Source organism: Fringilla coelebs (assembly GCF_963513975.1).
Source record: "Fringilla coelebs genome assembly, chromosome: 15".
Taxonomy (NCBI): Eukaryota; Metazoa; Chordata; class Aves; order Passeriformes; family Fringillidae; genus Fringilla; species Fringilla coelebs.
Window position 1 is genome coordinate 8742072 of NC_140041.1, and position 17648 is coordinate 8759719.

At 42.9% G+C, this 17648-nt stretch overlaps 1 protein-coding gene across 3 annotated transcripts in view; it reads left to right on the forward strand.

The window, feature by feature from the left end:
- Positions 1-16706, forward strand: part of RAPGEF6 (Rap guanine nucleotide exchange factor 6) — a 121885-nt gene extending 105179 nt beyond the window's left edge. For 2 of the 3 annotated variants that reach the window (XM_084216063.1, XM_084216064.1), the window contains 6 exons: positions 1043-1177; positions 2522-2635; positions 4634-4859; positions 6620-7131; positions 10031-10327; positions 12064-16706. In XM_084216063.1, coding sequence (XP_084072189.1) covers positions 1043-1177; positions 2522-2635; positions 4634-4859; positions 6620-7131; positions 10031-10327; positions 12064-12089 — 1310 coding nt within the window. In that variant the 3' untranslated portion in view covers positions 12090-16706. The remainder of the gene's footprint in view (positions 1-1042; positions 1178-2521; positions 2636-4633; positions 4860-6619; positions 7132-10030; positions 10328-12063) is intronic. The other variant, XM_084216065.1, reaches the window with a different exon arrangement.
- The last annotated feature ends 942 nt before the right edge of the window (positions 16707-17648 follow it).

Below are 17648 nucleotides of genomic sequence, written 5' to 3' on the forward strand. Positions count from 1 at the left end.
CTTCATGAGGTCTAATATATTTGGGTGAAATCATTGAAACAAATCACTGACATTTAATATTTTAACCTCTGGGACAACATTTTAACAACATTATGGTCAAATGGAGCAACATATATTATTAGTTGCTCCTAGTGAAATATTTTTTTGGTCTCTAAATTAGCTAGTTGCAAAGCAGTATATTCTTTATTAAAAAGCTTTTGTCATATTTACATTAACTGTTGTATAATTTGAAAGCTGCAGTTGTGGGTTATTAAATGAAGTTAGCTGCAGTCAATAACTGATATGAAATTTTCTTAAATTGGACATCAGCATAATTTAAAATAGCTTCAGAAAACAATATATTATGGCATATAAAATACTGCTTCCAGTTAGTCCTTATTTCAGTTCTCCTCTGAAAAGCTGGTGCAGTTTGATAAGTTCCAGAAACTTTTCTCAGAGGTTTTTCTTCATTTGTGTGTGGTGGTCCATGCTGATCTAACAGTTATTGGGAACTTGAAATAACTCCTCAGCACTGAGTCCTCTGCAGGATGGTCTAACAGTGAGTAAGAAACCCCAAACCATGTGTGGGACCCAGGTTTTGCTAAACTGGCCGAGCTGTGGATAGTGCCAGTGAGTGTTGGTTTGAGAACTCCTGCTTGTGAAGATCTTGAACTGACCTGGTAGCTCTGGCACACGTGGTTTTTAACACAGTCCCAACAATGCCATGGGCAGGGATTTCCTCCAAGGTTTATACTGCACACAGATTTTTTTTTTACATAGTCCATTGCCAAAACCACAAGGAATGTATCCATTGCAGTGGTTCCTGTTAGGATATGGATGTTTCAACACCATTTAGATGAGCAGCCAGCAGCAGCAGTGGCCACAGCTGATCTGATCTAAATTTAAATGGAGACTGTCTCCACATGCAGAATTTTCTGAGCATCTGCTCCTCTCTTTGCTGAATATTCTGATTGTTCAGCATGGTGCTTATTTGTAGTTTAAACAGAAATCAGTAATTCAAAAGAAGAAGAATATGTAGTAAGTGATCCCATTGTTTTCATAGGTACAGGCTCTCCACAGAAGTCATTAAGCTTGTCTGAGGAAGTAAGTAGTAAGAAACAAACAGATGACACTATGTCCATGGCATCTTCTTTGCACTCCAGCCCACCTGCTTCTCCTCAGGGCTCCCCACGCAAAGGTAAGTTTGTGGCAGCATCAGTCCCAGGAACTGGAGCCTAAACCAGGGTGGGCAGTGGCAGGAATATTTGTTGGCAATGACATATAAGAGAAATAGTAATGTAGAATATTCATGTCAAGAATAGAATCATGTCTTTCTATGAATAGATATGATTTTCCAATGTATTTGGATATTTTGGATGTTTAAGTCACTTAGTATTTAAATAAAGGGTAACAGTTGTTTTCTTAAAATACTGCCTAAGAGCTTTTGGCAGAATCCCCAACAGAACTGAAGTGCTGACACCTGCCATCATGCCAGTTCAGATTTTTGGCCACTTAAATAAATGGGATTTGCAAACCTGGGGATTTCTTGAAGATGACAGTGTCGGACAGAAACTGCAGCTATTGAGATTACTTCTGGTCTTGTCCAAGATAGTTGGGATAGCAGGTGGTTAGATAGAGCTGGAGGTGGAATGGTGTCATAGTTGTCCAGGACAGGTGGTTTAGTTGCTGCAGAGGTAGTGCATCCATCTAAATCCTCGGGTCGCTGTTCATATTTTTTGTTCTTGTGCACAGGGCTTTGTATACATCCCTGTCTCTCATGATGCCCTGAGAATCCCTTTATTTTTGATGTCTTCATCTTAAAAGACCTGCATCACTTCATCATTAGTCAACCTTGGATGGGAATTGATTTGAAATCTCTTAGCAGACTCAGTAGCCAGCGCGGGTGGTTGGTGTTGGATGGCGTAAGGCCTCTCTCCCTCCCTTCTGCTGCTTTGACTCACTGACAGCCCAGAGCCACCGCCCTGGCATGGCACGGCACAGGGACCTGCTGCATCTTCTCACCCCCCTCAGTGGGAGATCAGCCTGGTCTGTCCACTTCTGCCTTCACAAGACCCTGTTTCCTTTAGGAGAATGCCACATCTTTTACTTAAACACAGCATATGTATAAAAAGCTTAAATACTTGGGTTGCCACATCTTACTCCACTGAGCGCTGCTTATAAGTATGCTATTTTTGTTAAATTTTACCTGGTTCTTTGAAAATAATGTTTTGTTTCTTGGGGATTGTTTCATTAATTCAGCTTGCTTTCAGCACTGATCTCATTTGATTGAGGTGATCTGTGCTTTGTTATGTATTGTGCTAACAGCTCATAGATCTAAAATTAGGTGCTTCACAGACAGCTGAAAGACATAATTTTAGGCATGAACACATCCCACTTGATCTTAGATTTCATTTTCTTTTGAGCTATACCCAAGTGATATACAAATAGGACTGAAGAAAAGAGGATTTTCAATTAGGATGTTGTTTTTGTTGTTATTTATCTCATCATCTATCAACATCTGTCTGTGTCTACTTCATTGTAGTTGGCAACATCCAAAGGTCGGATAACTGCAGTCAGATGAATCTCTCTGGCTCTTCCTCCTCACTGGCCAGTGAAACCAGCAACAAGAACAGTGGACAGCGCAGCTATGGAATAGGTGGGGCTTATTTACAAAAGCAAATTCAGAAGATATGCCAAGCTGGAGAGAGTTCTGAGAGAAGTGCAAAGGTGGACAGAGAGAAAGAGAGTAGAAAGGCAGAAGCTGAGCATGAACCCACAAAAATAAAGGGATTCCTGTTTAGAAGACTTAGGGAAAGAAGCCTCTCCAGGGAAAGAACAGCTGTTACTGCAAAAAGGGAAGCAGAGCCCACTGAAGCCTTAGAAAGCAGTGGAAACCAAAAGGACAAGGACTTTGATACTCTGAGTACAGCGAGTATCTGTACCAACAGCAGTGTGTACATATCCTACTGCCTATGCCCAAGGCCTAGAAGAAGGAGGAAGACTATATGATGTATTTTTAGAAGGAAGACTGATGTCCATGTTGTGTCCAATATCCTGAGTTTATCTGAGTTATTTCAGCGTTATCCATTTACATGTTTAAGATGTTTAATGTGCTTCCCTTCCAGATGTTTGTGTCAGTTCTTTATAGCTAATCACCCTTACAGTGCAGTGAAGACAATAATGTGAAGTTTAGAGACTCAAGGAACAGGTACAGTGTCAGTTCAGTTACTTAGTGTGTTAGAAATGCCAGTGAAACAGTAAGTTCTGCAACATTTGTTAATTAAATAGTTCCTGATATGGTGAAATGCTCACTGCCAGTATTGGTGTGTATTCCACTGGTCACATCTCCTGCTGTCCTTTGCAGCCCTGCAAATACTTATATTTAGTCTGTTATACACACGTGTTTTTTTATGGCTCAGCTTTCAGATAGTGTTAATTTCTTTAATGAAGAGGAGCCCCTTTGTTCTCCAGATAGTTGGAACACTGTGAGGACATTTCTTACTGCAGTGTAGTTGTGTCAATTTAAAGAGTCCCAAAAAAATGTAAAGAACAGGAAATATTCATTATTGCCAAATGAAAGGAAACTGAAATTTATCTTAAAAAGGCTGCTCTTAGGTACATTTTGAGGTTCAGTTCTATAGCCTGATAATATTTACTGCTCATTCTTGCTCTTAAAATCTTACAGCAATAATCAAATTTAAGCTGTGAAATCTCAGATTATGAACATTATGCTTAGTGACTGTATGCCAGTGTCTCCACATGCCATACTGTATCATCTCTGTATTGTTTATGCATTTAAGGGCATCCATTTTCTGTGTTAGGTTGTGTGTATTACTGGCTTTTACACTGCCTTGTCATTTCATTTCTTCACCTAATCAATGTAAATCTGTGTCAGTCCCACTAAAAAACACAAGTGCAGAAATTTAGGAAAAAAGGAGGTTGTCTGAAGTGTTAGATTTATAGGGGTGTATACCTTATTTGTGTCTGAAAGAAGTTATTTGAGGGTAAGCTGAGCAAAGAAAAAAGAGCATTCTACATTTTGCTCTGAATCTGGTGGGTCTTCAGTTGCTCCCCTTCTGTGGGAGCAACACTGGAGTCTGGTCCAGCTCCTGCCAAGGTTGTACTTCCTGATTTGCTTCCTTCTCTGTTAGTTTTGGAGCAGATAATAAAACTGAAGTGGATCATATGGCTAATCCCTGAGTGCTCATAGCTGTCTTTCACCTTAGTCAGCATCTCCTCCTCCACTGCCAGAATCTTTTTTTGAGTCTTGCATGGCAGTATGGCAGAGGGATAGTGGGAAGTGTGCTGCATTTTTACTGAAGGAGCCAGCACTTGCAGAATTGGAAAGACCTGATTTGCCTGCCCAGTAGTGATGCTGTAGGCTGCTGATTCTGGCTGTGTAGGTTAAAGCTGCAGCTCTGCAGAGTAGTGGAGGTGCAGGTGGGTTATAGGTGTTTCTGGACTTGCATTAGTAAATCAGTGCTAGATGCTGATAGATGCTAAAAGCTTTAGTACCCTAAAATCCTCAGTGGACTGATTGTATGCAAACAGGGTTTGGTTGGTTTTCTCCTAAATATCCTTGCTGTATTGTGTGAGTCAATTCTTCGTTGTTGTGTGTTTATTGAGACCTTCTCCTCTCCTCTCCTGTACTTAGGCTATGCCCTCATACCTTCCACTAAATCCGACAACTTCTCAGACTCCAGTCACAGTGAGATCTCATCCCGCTCCAGCATTGTGAGCAACTGCTCTGTGGACTCCATGTCAGCAGCGCTGCAGGACGAGAGGGCTTTGTCCCAGTCCCTCATCGTGGTGGATTCAGGCGGGGCAGAGAGGAAGGAGCATCCTCAGGCACTGACAGATTATGGCCAGCCCTGCCCAGGGTAAGGTGCAGCTGCTTCTGCTGGGGTGGGCTGTCAGAAGGGGTAAGGAGGCTTTGGCCAGGACACAGTTGTGCACTCCACTGTGGTTATCCAGGTTCTGCTGGAGGCTGGAGCACTGGCTGCTGTGTGGGAGCCTGTTTCCATAAGAAGCTTACGGTATTACTTGGGGAGACAACAGCTTGTTCCCATTGGTGGGGTTTAGCTGGATATTTCTTGCAGGAGAATGGAAGCTTGTTAAAAGCCAGGATGATGCTTAGCAAATTAATGCCATGGTGAGAGACAGCAAAAGAACAGCAGGATATGATCAATTCTCTCTGAGTCAGCAGTGCCAGTCACTTAATGTGCTCTAATGTGATTTGTAAGGATTTTTCTAATTATCATTTGTTGCTTAGGCAGACTGGCAGCTTTCTGCCAATGTCTTTCTGACAGTTTCCACACAAGAGGTCTTGTTACTTCAGTGCAGTGAGAATTTGTACTGAAATGATGCTTTGAACTGGAAGGTTTTGGATTTTTTTGCTAGATGTAGCACCTTGATCCATAGGATGTAATATCTCCTAATATATCTTGGGATAGCATTCTCTGTCCTCAGCTGTCATGGATTCAGCTAAACCAGAGATTCTCCTTACATTTCTAATTTTTCCAGCACATGGAATTATAGAATGCTTTGGGTTGCAATGGACCTTAAAGATCGTCTTCATCCTACCCCCTTCTCTGAGCAGGGGTCAGGGTGCTTCCAAACCCATCCAACCTGGCCTTGAACACTTCCAGGGATGGAAAGAAATGAGTAATTCAGTTTATTTCATAGGATTAAATTGGGAATTTAAAGATGTGCTTCATCAAAGAAAGTAATTCTAATTCCCTTTCTAGAAGACATAATATACACTGAGTTCATGTTTTGTGGTTTTTCCTTTATTCCTTAGGTTCAATAAGTTGTGAGGGAAGAAAGTGGATTTTATCCTAGGACTTAAATAGAAAGGAAGGAAATAAAACCCCTTGCTTGCACATACCTAAAAAATGTTCCTTGATTTCACAACATGTCATAAACTGCTGAGGGAGGGTGTTGAATTTTAATGTTGTGCTGCCCATGCATTTGTTAACACAACCAGAAATAGTTGGGAGACTTGAATAATGTCTAGCAATCCTATCTTCATGTATTCTAAATTCATACAAACTTGGCTTTATTTTCCCCCCTTAATTGTGCATTTAGAGCAGTTAGAGCTTTCAGCAGACATTTCTTTAAAAAAGAAATGTTGGACTTTGCTTTTCAGAATCTGTCCCTCCATATTGTTCCTACAAATGTTACAGATGTTATTGAAATTCAACTGCTTCTACTCTGAACAACTTGATATTGCTGCCAGTGAAGGGGTTGGATTTTATTCTATATATTTATTTTTGTTTTAGTTTATGAATGTACAAAAAAAGATGGTAGCAGACTAAATGGAAGACGTAACTTATTCCTCTGCTTTCTCTCAGGCACTATTTCTGTGATTGGTAGAGAAGAGCTTCTGTGGGCCAGACTTGGGGATCTGGGGTTGCAGCCTGGAAATGCATGTTGCAAACTTGTTATTCCCTTGGGAATAACTTCCTTGCTGCTGGCTGCAATAATGATTTGGGAGTAACAGTGTCTCTTGTCAGTGCTCCCTGGTGCCTTGAGCTTTCTGCTCACCTGGTACAAACCCAGAGTTGGCTCTGAGTACGTTGCTCTTGTTGTAAAAGCTTACAAGTGTTTTTTTCCCAATTTCTGTTGTTTTCCAATGTAGCTGGTCCATCACTAGGCCTGCTCTGATCAGAGGGATGGCATTCACATCTTCCATGAGCAGCGAGGAGATCTCCCATGAGCACATCACAGTAGAGGCAGCAGACAGCGGCCGGGGCAGCTGGACTTCGTGCTCAAGTAGTTCTCATGACAATTTCCAGAATATCCCAAACCAGAAGAGCTGGGATCTCCTCAGTTCTTACCGTCACACCCAGCTGGACGGACCTATAGCTGAGGTGGATCCCACAAACTGTTACTCTGAGGAGGGTTATTTGTATTCCGAAGCCTTTTCCAAAGCCAACAGGCAGTCGAAAGCCAGCACGGAGCTGGATCAGTCTCGGCAGAGCTGGGCATCCTCCAGCTCCCTGTCAGACACTTACGAGACAAACTATGGGACAATTAAGCGGAGGGGGCTGGAGAACTCCTCGGCGGAGCAGACGGAGGCTTTGGACTCTAAAGCAGGCGCTGATACAACTTACAAAACTGTTACTTCGAGTACAGAAAAAGGCCTGATAGGTAAGCCAAGCCAACAGCTCGTGGAAGCTGCTACATCTGTTTTTCATTTTGTACTAAGTTGTTAAGAAGTGATGTCAGCAGGTCTGGGGCTGCCTGGCATGTTGAATTCAGCTTCACACGTGGTTGCAATCAGAGCACTACACAGAGTGTTTTCAAGGCACCTTCTTTTGCCTTAGGAATATCAAGATAATAAACAAGTGCACTTCCCCATCACTTCATGGGTCTGCAGGAAAACTCTCTTCAGGAAAATGTCAGGCAGTTCTTTTCTGTAGTATGCTATTTTGCTTTTGGAGGGTATACTCATCACTGTAGATGTTCTTCTGACAGTAGTCAATGATCCCATACTCCTTATAAGACAGACTTCCTAGGAGCCCAGAGGGAAGAGCATGACTCCAGAGTAGTGTAGAGCTCACCTGCCTCTCTGGAGCTGGGGCACCTTTCATCCACAGGGCTTCGGGCTCTGAAAGCTAAAGGGCAAAGCAGATTCCTTTCCTTTCTTTGCTATTTTAAGATGCCATTTATTTGATTATACGGCTGCAGTTTGGCTACTTATGAAAGGAGAAAAAAAACTTAAAAAGTTCTTTGAAATATGCATAGTTCTATCAGGCAAGATGTTTTTCCCCATCCTAGTGAGTTCAGTTGCCAAAATTAAAGGAACTGGGTTAGTAGCAAGATAAAACATGGAATGCAAAGCTTTCTAAGACTTTGAGGCAAGGGTGCAACTGAAATGTAGTTTAATTACTGAGTAGATTGCTGGAGGGGTTTGTTATCAAAGGTAATTGCCTGAATAAACATTGCACGTAGGGCGGAGGTCTTGGATTTTGTTCCTCCTTCTTGGCTTTGAAAAAAGAAATCGTGGAGGAGCCTTGCAGAAGATTTGCTCCCAGCTCATTGCTGTGCCTGTGCTCTGCCCTTGCAGCCTTTCAGAGCTGTTCATGACTGTCTGGGCTGTGTGAGGAGGTGGCAGGTTCACTGTTCAGTACATGCTGTCTTTGCTGACAGCACTTGCCCTTCCTTTTAATTCTCTTTTATTCTGCACAGTGTAGCTGTGAGGAGCACTCACAGAGTGCTGGACATGAGTATGTCTGCTCAGGGAAGGATCTGATATGGGTGGATGCAATTAGAGGTTTGCAAACACAAATCCATTAGCTGCTCGCCATCACAAAGTGTGCCAGTTATCTTCACTTTATTTCACTGTAAAATACTGTGAATTGGAACTTAACAAAGGGACACATTATTCTTGCATTACTACAGTAGACTAAAGGTTAGCTCCAGGGAGCCTGAAGCTTTCTCCTTTGAAGGAGAACATACCCACCCTTGTCATTCCTCCTGCAAGTCCAACCAAGACTGAAGGTGAGGTGAGGGCCCAGCCCTTCCCCATCCCTCCAGGGAAGAGCAGATCCTTTTCACTTCCCCTGCTTTTTCACAGAGACCTCATTCAGTGCTAGTTAAATGAAGATAAATCCTGTAATTAAATAGTATCAATCTCTGCCTGTACCCACGTGTATCTGCTAAACCCCAGATTCACTGAATTTGATTTTGGTTGTTTTACTGTCAGCCCAGGCATGAGCTGAGGCCCTCAAGTATAAACCAATTTGTGTTCCTGATACCAAAACCTGGAATCTCACAAGTCTACAACACAATAAGAAATACTCCCTTATTTTTCATCCCTTCGCATTCTTCTAAGATAAGAAACTATTATATTTTCTGAAATAAATGGAAGTAATGAACATGCACTGTTTAAAATGGATCCACAGGAAGAATGCAAATTCACTTAAGTAAGAGATTAAAAAAGTTACCCTGGCTTTGAAATTCTCCTGTTGCAACATGTCCGTGGAAAAAAGCCCAGTTTAACATGCACATAAGCCCCAGACCTGGGGTGGGAGGGAGGGGAGGCAACGTAAAAGAGTTATATTTTGGGTTGAGAGAGCCTCTGTGACTTGAACTACTGGTGACCAGGGCAGGAAGGGAAAAGATGAATTATGAGGCATGGACATTGCAAATGTATAATACTGACTGTAGTCTTTTCATGACTGCACAAGGTGTAATGCAGCCCTGCCAAAGGCTGTTCCAATAATTGTTCCTGTTTTTTTCTCACTTGTAAACAGAACATAGTTTAAGATAATGGTAAAAAAGAAAACAAAGCAAAAACTAAGGGAAAAAAGTAAGAAATCAAAAGTATGGGTGTGATAAGCCATTATTCACTTTGTGAAAATATAAAATAATTAATGCAGGCTCAGTACACAGTTTGCCTCATAGGATCGACTTTAAGTGATGCTATTTTTTTTCTTCCTATGGCATAGCTGGATGGTTTCATGTCTTTATACACATCAGTTGATATGGTGATGTTTTATTATAATGAATTCGTGTTAAGCGACTGACCTCTTTTGGGTGATGAAATGGGTGTTGGAAGTCAACCAGCAGTTCTTGCTGTCAAACACCAGCATGCTGTGTGAAGTAACTCTGGGCTGGTTGCCTTAGTTCCTTCTGTTTCAGTTTCCATGCCTGTAACAGTGGCAGCAGACTTGGCTGTGCTGCCTCTCCATCCTGCTGGAGAGCTCCAGAGCATCCCCTAGTGCAGCAGGGCCACAGGAGCAGGGACTGTAATAAAAGGTGTTAATTGCAGTCTGAATGCAGACAAGCTTAGAGTCCTCTTTCCACTCAATTGACATCTCACCTAAGAAGTTCATAGATTCTCTTGTTACTCTGACTTCTTAAAATAAATAGAAAATAGAAATGAAGGCATAAATACCTGCTGCTGTCGTTATAACCAGTGTTTCTGCATTTGCATTTTGTTATCAGTTTCTGTTTTGCCATTGTAACATTTCATGATTTTTTAACGTTTTGTTTCCTTTCTTTTTCTTCTTTAACATTTCCATTGCTTATTTCTTGTGCCCAGTGTACTGTGTCACCTCACCTAAGAAGGACGATAGGTATAGGGAGCCACCGCCCACCCCTCCGGGATATATGGGGATTTCTTTAGCGGACATTAAAGAAGGATCGCCCCACCACCCACACCTCAAACCTCCAGACTATAGTGTGGCAGTGCAGAGGTCAAAGATGCTGCACAGTGACCTCTCTAGACTGCCACCCGACGCGGTGGCCTGTGTCTCCTCGAGGATGCCTCAGTGGCACGGCCGGCAGCCGTCCAGCCCCAGGGTAGCAGAGCTGCCTGACGCAGATAGTGAAGAGGATGGTAGGTGAACAGCTGGCTGGGGAGCGGGGCTCTGCAGGGTGCACTTCACACCAGTGGTCTGGGCTTTCTCTTGCCTCACCCTTGGAGATTAAAAGCAGGTTAATCTCTGAATACACACTTGGGTTTGTGTGGCTGTGTGCACATGCGTGGCTGTGCGTGTCATGCATAGCTGTGTGCATGTACATACACGGTTAAAGCGAAGAAGAATGCCTTCCCCTTAGAAAAAGCATGTTGGCACCAAACAAACTCAAAGTATATGTAAATAAATAAATATACAAAAATGTGAATATAACATCTCCTAAAGTGCAGCTGAGACACTTAAGAGCATGTAGATTTTTTGTTTCTTTGTTTTTGTTTTTTTTTCTTTAAAATGGGTCCCCTCTTAAACAGTGATGGGACACTGACAGGCTACATGTGGAAAAACTCCTGCCTCCCTGGGCTGATTAACTGGTGTCCCAGTGGTTTGGCCAGCATCAGGATGATGGTCTAAAATCAGTGATTTAGATTTGGTGGAGTGAACTTACTTCATTTGTATTCAGGTGTGCTGGCATTGAGCTGCCTTATGCCTCAGCAGATATTTTTAGAGATTGAGTTTCAAAATATTGAACAAAATAATAGTGAATTTCTGTTTTTCTGGAGAGTGCATTTGATGAAACCTGTGCTCTCTGCCTAACTTGGCCTGACAGTGTCTCTTCCAGTTCATTTTTCATGATCTTGTTTGAAGCAACAGCCAGTGCTGCCAAGCATGGCATCTCTAGGGTGACCAAAATGTGAGAGGATTTTCTGGTAAAGACTGCTCTTATATTGTGTCAAAGCTAACTTCAGGTCAGGAGGATTTCTACTTAATTGTTTATCTGCTGATTTGCTTTTAATTTCTGTGCACTGATGTGATCTTCTGTACCTTTTGCTGGTGAACTCTTTTTTTATTAGAAGGTTGTGATCATTTCCTTCCATTCCAGTCTGATTTAAAATGAGCCTGTATTTAGATTAAAACAATTTCTGATGCAAAATTATTATATCTTGGCCCTTTAAAATGTGTAAGCAGTAGTTAACATATGTATTAGTACTGCAGTTCAAACTTATAAAATTACCTGCTATTAATTCTGTTGTGTTTTTGATGTAAAAATACGGAAGTCATTGCTTCAAACATTTTTAATCAAATTTTGTCTAAGCTAAATTTAACTGTGCACTTTTAGAGGCACCTATTTTACTATTTTTGAAGTGCTTGGTTAATTTTATTTGGGATAAAATGCTCACTGCATGGAAATTTGCTGGCTTTTTCCCAAATCCATAGCTTTTGGCATACTGGGAACTGCATGCTGATAGTTTTTGGAGGATCTAGGATTTTCAGTTTTGCAATATGTCTTTATCGTATGACCATCATACCTCAGAGTGCAGAAGCTGTGGCTGCCCCATCCCTGGAAGTGCCCAAATCCAGGCTGGATGGGGCTTAGAGCAACCTGGATGGTGTCCCTGCCTATGGCATGGAGTTGGAATGAGATGCTTCATAAGGTCTCTTCCAACCCAAACCATTCTGTGACTGCCTGAGGATCTGATAAATGGTGATATAGAGTGTGTAGTGATCATTGATAAAGACAGTGAAAACATGCTGCTGCTGAAGGGCTGGAGCTGTCATAGACTCTCTGTTATCACCTCACTGGGTGCTGGTCTGTGCCTTGTGTGCCTGAGGTGGGGACTGGTGGAATAACTGCTTATTTCTTTGTCTTGTTTTGCAGAAGATGAACAAGTATCAGCAGTTTAACCCTTGGGCTATTTATATGAACCGCTCACAACACAAAGGATGTAGGAGAAGGTCTCATGGTTCTGTTAGGACTGCTGACAACTTGCTGCTACTGACCTCAGACCTTGCCTGTGTCCTAGACAAGATGGAACGGGTTGGATCACCTCTTCACACCTTCCTTCACTCTGCCATCACCACCTAAGAAGCTATTTCTACACATGAAATAGAAAATCCTGGAATCAAGGAATGTGCTGACTGCCTGGGTACCAACGTGGGTACCCAGAGATGGACCTAGCTTCGTGCATTGGGGAGGACCAGTTGTCACCACCACTTGAAACTTGGGAGCATTTTTCTGTATGATACCATATAATCCTTTGGTAGTTTCCATTGTTGTTATTTTCTACATGACAGTTAGAAGTCTGAGAGTGTTATTTTATGAACTTCAAAAAAAAATTATATCAAAATGTCAGCAAAAGCAAATGATGTTGCTGAAATATCTGAAAATAATTTATTAATTTAATATTTTTAAATGGGAGTTTCCTTTACGTGCTTTGGGAGTGCTCTGGTTGGCTAATATAAATGTTTAGTCAATGTGACAGTAAATTAGCTACACATAAACTGTTGTGCTCTCAAAATAAACACAGAAAAGTAGAAACGGGTGCAGAAATTTATAGATTTTAGAGTGGGTTTAGATTTAATATGAATAGAGTCCAGTGCCCTGCAGAGCAGTGTCTGTCAAGGCAGCACTCCTGCTGCTCCCCTCCCACATGGACACAGCAGAAACCTGTCCAAGGATTTTAGAAATTGTTTTAGCTGCCAGCCAACTAAGGCAACAGTTGGTGCTCTCCTCCCCTGTTAAGGAATGTTTGAAATGTGAAGCTGTAGCTTAAGGGTGGAGCATCTGGGGAGATCTGAAGCTTTCCCAAAAGAGTTTTAACCAGGTTTTGCCTTGCAGAGTTCAACATGCAAAGCATGTTCTAAAACTCAAAACTCCAGCTGTGTGTTGTGGTTTTTAAGATCATCTCACATGTCCTGGCCTTTTCCCAGAGTTGCACAGGGTTTAGGTGCAAAGGTTATCTTTGAAAAAAAAAAAAAAATTAGAAATCACCTACATTTCACAATAAAATTTGTGAAACTGAATAATAAATGACACAGTGCTTATAGAAGAGCATAATGCATTTTATGATGGGTTAAAAAACCCTGTTGTGTTTTATCTGGAAAATAGAGATAATCTCAAACTATTTTTTTTTAAAATCCTAATTAAAAATCCTGGTGTTGTTGATGTCAATGAGAATTTTGACTTACAGCCAGCCAGTATTAACCCATGATCCTCCAGTTTGATTATGGTCAAAAGAATTGCTTCTTTGATTTTACTTTTAGCCAGCCAGAGTGCAGAGGGGTAGAACTGGAAATGCCTGCAGGTTTTCTTTTCCCTCCCTCCCTCCTTCCCTTCCTTCCTCCCTCCTTCCCTTCCTTCCTTCCTTCCTTCCTACCTACCCACCCACCTACCCACCCACCTACCCACCCACCTACCCACCCACCTACCCACCCACCTACCCACCCCATTCTAATGTTAAAATCAGACATGAATGTGTGAATATGTATTTAAACATTTAATTGTAAATCTTTGTTGTGATGTTTACAGCCTAAGCTAGAAAGATGATGTTTGTCATTTTTACAGTGCCTCAAAACTGATTTCTACATCCATAGCTGTGGAGAGCTTTAAGGTTGTTTTTTGGTTTGTTTTTTTTTTTTACCTATATGTGTGCAGGGGTGCTAGGTGAATGCAACATTTTTGGAAAATTCCACAAGTACCAAAAATAACCCAAAGCCTTTGATGTGCTTTCTCCATAGTAGCTAGGGGCTGATGCAGGCAGGTGGATGAGAATGACCCAGCCTGTGTCTGCCTTCAGAGCAGTTCCAGGTTCAGCATTGCCTGGAATGTACCTCTCACCATTGGAATTGGGAAGGTGTAAATGAACAGTGATACTGAGGAAGAGGATGCCTAATTTATAACTCACTGGTTGGCTGTATGAATTTTTGGCACAAGTATCAGAGAAGCAAATGGTTGAAAAAATGCATTAAAATCCACTTGAGGTATGGCATAATACATGCATTTTGCTTTCTCAAGGCCTTAATGCTTATAATGAACCTGTGCAGGCCTTAATGACTAAAGATTAATGTGTCAAAGCAATGCAGGACAGAGTGAGTGTTTTCAGCACATGCAATATTGGTAATTGAACTCTTGAACTGATACTCCTGTGGGATGTAAATCCAGGTCCTGCCATCCCATTGTCAGCTGTAGTTAGTTGCTTGTTAGCTTCTACATGGAAACAACAGGCTTTGTGTTCCATCAGAAATCATCTGTGTTGTGCCAGGTGAATGAAGCCATACGGTTCCTTGTCCCTGGGGGGAAGCTGCAGCTTATTCCAGCCTGTTGAACAAATTATAGGGGATGGGGGTTACTAAAGTGGCTTCCTTTTACCCCAAAACCCAGTAGTGCTGCCTTGGAGGACGCAGGGAAGCCCCTGTGGGGAGCAGGGTCGGGGTCTCCTGGCACTCAGCAAGAGCAGCTGAATTAATCACCCATCCAAAGATGGTGTTTGATGGTGTTTGCACACCAACAGCATCCATCTGTTCCACAGGGCTCGGCAGACACTGAAAAGTTCTGGAATGAGCGAAAGTCCTTCTAATAATATTTTCCTAATAGCCAACACAGCTGGTGTACATAAATCATGCATAAATGATGGACAGATGAGCTACTCCTGCTCCTCCTGCCTCGCACAGTGTGGCTTCTCTGCTGCTCCTTGCTGGGCTTTCTGTTTGTTTGTTTGTTTTTAACTCAACCGATCACATTGATTGGGGCCAATAGCCAAGTGTAGAGTGTCTGGTGTGGGTTTGAAGAGACATTATCCCTTTTTTTGGTAATTCAGACAGAAGCAATACGGTGGTTAGTACCTGTTGTACACTGCTTTGTTGAAGTGATGTCTTCTGGACTACAGATCCCTGACTCAGTACCTCTGCTAGGTTCTTCTAGCTCGGGCTCTGTGCTGATGGACAGTTAAGGTGCCTCACGTCATGTTCTTCCACTGCCATACCTGGGTTTGCTCACTTCCTGCTCGTTGTTTGCTTCTGTCTTGTTGGTGAAAGATGCATTTCAGATTTCTGTGATTTAAGCGCACAGTGTTTTGTTATAAATCTCAAACTTCCAAATAATTCCTGAGAAAGCAGTGTAGTTTGGTAAAACTGAATTGGCCTCTCCATTGCAGAAAGGGGAAAATGAGATCACTGAGCCTCTGAATGTCACGTTCCTCTCCCAAGTACACAAAAGAAAGGAAATACAATGGCTGTGGGTGTTTGCAGTTCATGTTTTTGCAATGTGGACAGATTTTGAGTATTTGCCAGCAATTGGCAGTGTGGGGCTTTCCTGGCTCCTTACTCAGATAAGTTTGTAGGTGTTGCCTCACCTTGAGACCTGTGTGTGATTTTTGGGCACCATGACATGAAAGCTATTAGAGAGCATCCAAAGGCGGCCATGAGGATGGGGAAGGGTCTGGAGGGGGTGAGGCCTTATGAGCTGAGGGCACTTGGTCTGTTCAGCCTGGAGGAAAGGAGACTGAGGGGAGAGAGACCTCATTGCAATCTACAGCACTGTCCTGAGGGGCAGGACCGATCTCTCCACTCTCATGAGCAGTGACAGGTCACGAGGGAATGGCCTGAAGCTGTGTCAGGGGAGGTTTAGGTTGGGTATTAGGAAAAGGCATTTCACCCAGAACAGGGCAGTGGTCACAGCACCAGCCTGGCAGACCTCCAGAAGTGTTTGGTCAAGGCTCTCAGCCACAGGGTGGGATTGTTGGGGATGGTGCTGAGCAGAGCCAGGAGCCAGACTTGATAATCCTGATGGGTCCCTTCCAGCTCAGCAGATGCTGTGATGCCAGGTCAGTGATGCTTCAGAAGGGGGTCAGAGCCCATTGCTTGGGATGGGCTGTGCTGGGGCTGTCTGACCTCCCAGAGGCAGAGGGTGTCCTCAGGGGCTGAATGCACCAGTGATGCCACTTGCAGAGGGGCCTGTGGGGCATCAGGGGTGTTCCAAAACCTCTTTCATCATGTCCGGAGTGGTTTTACTGCCGGCAACAGTGAAAACCCTGTCATTTAAGTTTTTATAAAACATCAGAGTTTTTGAAGGATAAACTTACCACTGCCTTTGCAAAAAGAAAAGAAAAAAGGGATACTCTCTCTTTAGAAAAGCTTTACACATTATATTTTAGAACGCTTGTATAGAGGGTAATCTATCTTGAATTCCCAACCCAGCTTTTGCTTCTGTTGTGCTTTTTATTGTTTTATCTTTATTTCTGATATACCTGGAATGCAGTTTAGCTTGGTATTAATTAAATTCTAAATATGTGAGCATATTGGCAAAACTGCACAGATGTAATGATATTCCAATAGCAATTGTACTGCACAAGTCAGTGATTGTAAAGTATTCTGTAACAAGCAATGTTTGTCTCCTATTTTTTGATACCTCTTACACTTATGTCTTTTAGAAAGACAGTGCCTCTGTATGCTTTTTGTATTTTTACTGAGTGATTGTAAATATTTGTTATATTTTTGGTTAAGAGAATGTTTAAAAGTACCGTTTATTATCCAATCTATTAATATGTTGGAATCAATAAACAATCAACATGTATTAATTGTTTTCAGCAGCTGTTTTCTGGCAGCCAGTGGAGGATGGAACTGAAGTGGTACAGAGCTGGGAAGAGCCTGGTGGGAGTGATGCTCACCCCAGGATCAAAGAGGAGCCACCACTGAGTGATTTTGTTGTGTCTTCACAGTGAGGACAGTACAGACCTGTGATGTTCAGAGGGCTGGAGCAACTTTTCTGTGAAAACAGGCTCAGGCAGGTGGAGTTACTCAGACTGAAGAAGAGAAGGATCTGCAGAGACCTTAGAGCCCCTTTCAGTATTTAAAAGGGCTCCAAGAGAGCTGGAGGAGGACTCTGGACAAGGGGGAATGGCTTTATTCTGAAGGAGGGTAGGATTGGTTTTGATTTTAGGAAATAAATTCCTCCCTGTGAGGGTGGGGAGCCCCTGGCACAGGGTGCCCAGAGAAGCTGTGGCTGCCCCATCCCTGGAGGTGTCCAAGGGCAGGTTGGACAGGGTTTAGAGCAGCCTGGGATAGTGGAAGGTGTCCCTGCCCATGGCAGGAGTGGGGGGCTGGACTAGATGACCTTGAAAGGTCCTTTCCCACCCAAACCATTCTGTAGCTCTATGAGCTTTTCCCTTTCCCCAGGCCCTGTGGCTGCTGCCTCAGGATAGAGACCAGAGGGGGCCCTCGGCCCTCGGCAGGCCTGTGGTGCCTGTGCAGCACCTACCGCTGGAGCTGTGCGCTGGCACTGAGCCAGGAACCACTCCCTGGTAATACTCAAACACTTCTTTTCCCTGCCCTTATTTCTGCAGAGGGCCTGTGGTCCCCAGGCACCCCAGCATGAGGGTGGGATGGGCAATGGGAGCAGGAGCTGTGCTGGGCCCCCTGCCCTGGCTGGCAGGGCCCTTCTGGCTGCATTTTCCATGGGTGTCCTGG